Source organism: Penaeus japonicus, unplaced genomic scaffold, assembly GCF_977035675.1.
Source record: "Penaeus japonicus unplaced genomic scaffold, GWHDUDI00000001_assembly GWHDUDI00000002, whole genome shotgun sequence".
In the NCBI taxonomy this organism is placed as follows: domain Eukaryota; kingdom Metazoa; phylum Arthropoda; class Malacostraca; order Decapoda; family Penaeidae; genus Penaeus; species Penaeus japonicus.
Genome location: NW_028234404.1, coordinates 38,848,366 through 38,850,865, shown reverse-complemented (window position 1 = coordinate 38,850,865; position 2,500 = coordinate 38,848,366). Strand labels below are relative to the sequence as shown.

The 2,500-nt window shown below is 42.4% G+C and overlaps 1 protein-coding gene across 1 annotated transcript; it reads right to left on the bottom strand.

The window, feature by feature from the left end:
* Nucleotides 1–60: 60 nt before the first annotated feature.
* On the bottom strand, nucleotides 61–1,866 carry LOC122265033 (uncharacterized). The gene is made up of 3 exons (XM_043034181.2): nucleotides 1,743–1,866; nucleotides 888–1,019; nucleotides 61–733 (listed from the first exon to the last, which is right to left on the bottom strand). Exons 2-3 carry the CDS (start codon nucleotides 1,017–1,019, stop codon nucleotides 263–265), a joined length of 603 nt encoding a protein of 200 aa, XP_042890115.2. The 5' UTR covers nucleotides 1,743–1,866; the 3' UTR covers nucleotides 61–262.
* Nucleotides 1,867–2,500: the final 634 nt, after the last annotated feature.

The window sequence follows — 2,500 nt, the reverse complement described above, 5'->3', positions numbered from 1 at the left end:
TGCTTACAGGACATGTAAGACCCAGTTGTAAAGTTGTAGGTCATATTGACGAAGGTACGGTACCGTTTAGACGTTTATTATTAAAATACAACAATAGAAAAAAAATAATAGATAGTAATAAATAATATTATATAATGTATCAGTGCATAATAAATATAAAGTGCCAATAACCTCTTTCTTGTAGTTGACAATTACCAGGCATTATAGTGGGCTTATAAAACTACAAAAAGAGCATAATGACACCAGTGATTATAGTAGACAACTAAGGCATCGCCCCAAGTACAGAGCTGCATCCGTCAGCCATCTGTAAGGAGGCCCTGAGATCGGTATCCTTCAAGGCGCATTTAGGATACGCAAGATCACAGGCAACAGGATCCCGCGCTCTGCTCCCGAGGTCGAGTGCCTGAAGGAAGGCAGCGTTAGTCGCATTACTGAACGTGTCGACGATTGACGTTTCCTCCGAGGTCCACTGGTCTCGGCTTTTGGTCTCGAGATAACACAGCATCTTCGGGAAGCATCCGAAGGTGTCCAGCTCCTCGATGGCCGACAGGAGGAGCTCTTCCTCATCCTCGGCAGATTCTTCCTCCTCTGGGGCGAGCTCGGAGTTCGATCTCTGCCTCCTGTAGGGGTAGGGGTAGGGGTGGTATGGCATGAGGATGGGTCTGCCGACTCTGGATTTCAGTTTCTTCTTCGTTCCCCCGAAGGATAATATGAGAGCGATGATCATAGCCGTCTGGAATCGGAAAAGAAGGGGTCTTCTTCAAGTTTTTTTACGGATGTTTTTGAAACGGAGACTTCGATGCGACTAAAGAAGTAATCCACCCACTATATAGAAACGCTCCAGGTGTATAGTGCATATATGTGTATAATATGATGCTAATACATACATTGAGAGTGAAGAGAGATCCCACGGCTACTGGGCCGCCAATACCAGCTGCCGTTAGACCTTGGATGAGCTGCGCACTGCATGACGGAAGCAAACAGCAAGCAATAGCACAGAGGGCCAACTGCAACCGCATCTGCAAAGGGCACAAGTAACAAGTGTTTCATAACATAACAAAAGGAATATACACAAAAGACACGCACATAACCTATTTAATCTCCACACACGTTACCTACGATGGGATGTTCCAATATTCCCCAACTGGTAACCACGAAATCAATTAATTACAGTGGAAAGGGAGAATGAGAAAGTAGTATTCTTTCACCGTTATCACATGACAACTGAAACCATGTCCTATGCAGAGAAAGTGTGGTCGAAGGAATGTTATCGCGACCCGTACTCTCCTGTATCATATGATCCCTCTCTATCTACAGGATCACGTGTTTAGCGAATGTGAAACTGTTGTCCCCGGAGTAGTTAGGTGGATTATATTGTCCTACTTGTGATTATCTTGTCCTCTCGTGAATGTTTCCAATGGGATGTACCTCCTATTCCCCTTTATAAGCGAAGAAAGCGGAAAGCGGCTGTTTCATGGAACCATTGAGCTAATTAGTATTCAGCAGGGATAGCATCAGTTGTACCTGTGCTCCGTTATGCACCTCTGTAATCGAGAGCTGGCATCTTTTCTCTAGCCCCGGATGCATGTTTGTTTCTTTTCCCAATACAAAGGGGGAACGTGAGAACAATATGTATATCTATATATCTATATTTTTTTTTACCTATAAATCAAAAATGGTTAGATTAATGATGCAATTGGTATATCACGTAGCACTAACGTCTTCTATGCTATCTACGTTACCTTGCTGGGTGAGAGGAAGGGCGTGCAGGGGGAAGTGAGGAGAGGAACAGGATGAAATTGACAAGAGGTGTATCTTTATATACACACCGTCGCGCAGCCTGAGGTTTCACCAGCTCTCGCGCCGACTTTATTGGACGCGACTGATGCCTCAGCGGCCCACCTGATCAGGAAAGTTAGGAGGGAGAGTGCCTCTTACTTGATTCATGAGAGTGCATGGTGTCCTCAGTGGCACAGTTCTTAAGTCTTCATGACTTTCATGATTCCTCTTTCCTTGTCTTTTGGTAGGGGGAGGGAGAGAGAGGCCGTTCCAGACGTGATGCAAGGTGTGTCAACGTTGGTTGACGATGTTTTGAAATTCGTGTCTACTGTCATACATATTTAATATATATATATATAAGTTTGCATTTCAGGTAAGAAATATCTGATATTTTTCCTGTTGTTTTTACAGAAAGTTTTCGAGGTCAAATTGTGACGGTTATGAAAGAGTACATAAGTATATATATATATATATATATATATATATATATATATATATATATATATATATATATATATATATATATATATATATATTGTGTGTGTGTGTATATTAGCTTACTGCTCCTTCGTACTACGTGTTATATCCATTACGAGGGGGAGTGGTAAGCCTCTCCCATATGTAGAGTAAAAAAGCAATGACAAGGGAACATCAAAAGACAGCCGGGTGACATTCAAGAAAAGATCCAAATTGTCATGAATTCCCATGGCCTAGACATACT

What these genes read in the sequence shown, in the direction of transcription:
- LOC122265033 (XM_043034181.2), bottom strand. Translation starts at nt 1,019, where the DNA reads ATGCGGTTGCAGTTGGCCCTCTGTGCTATTGCTTGCTGTTTGCTTCCG. An exon ending in GATCTCTCTTCACTCTCAAT is followed by an intron (nt 734 to 887) that starts GTATGTATTAGC and finishes TTCCGATTCCAG; the next exon opens with ACGGCTATGATCATCGCTCT.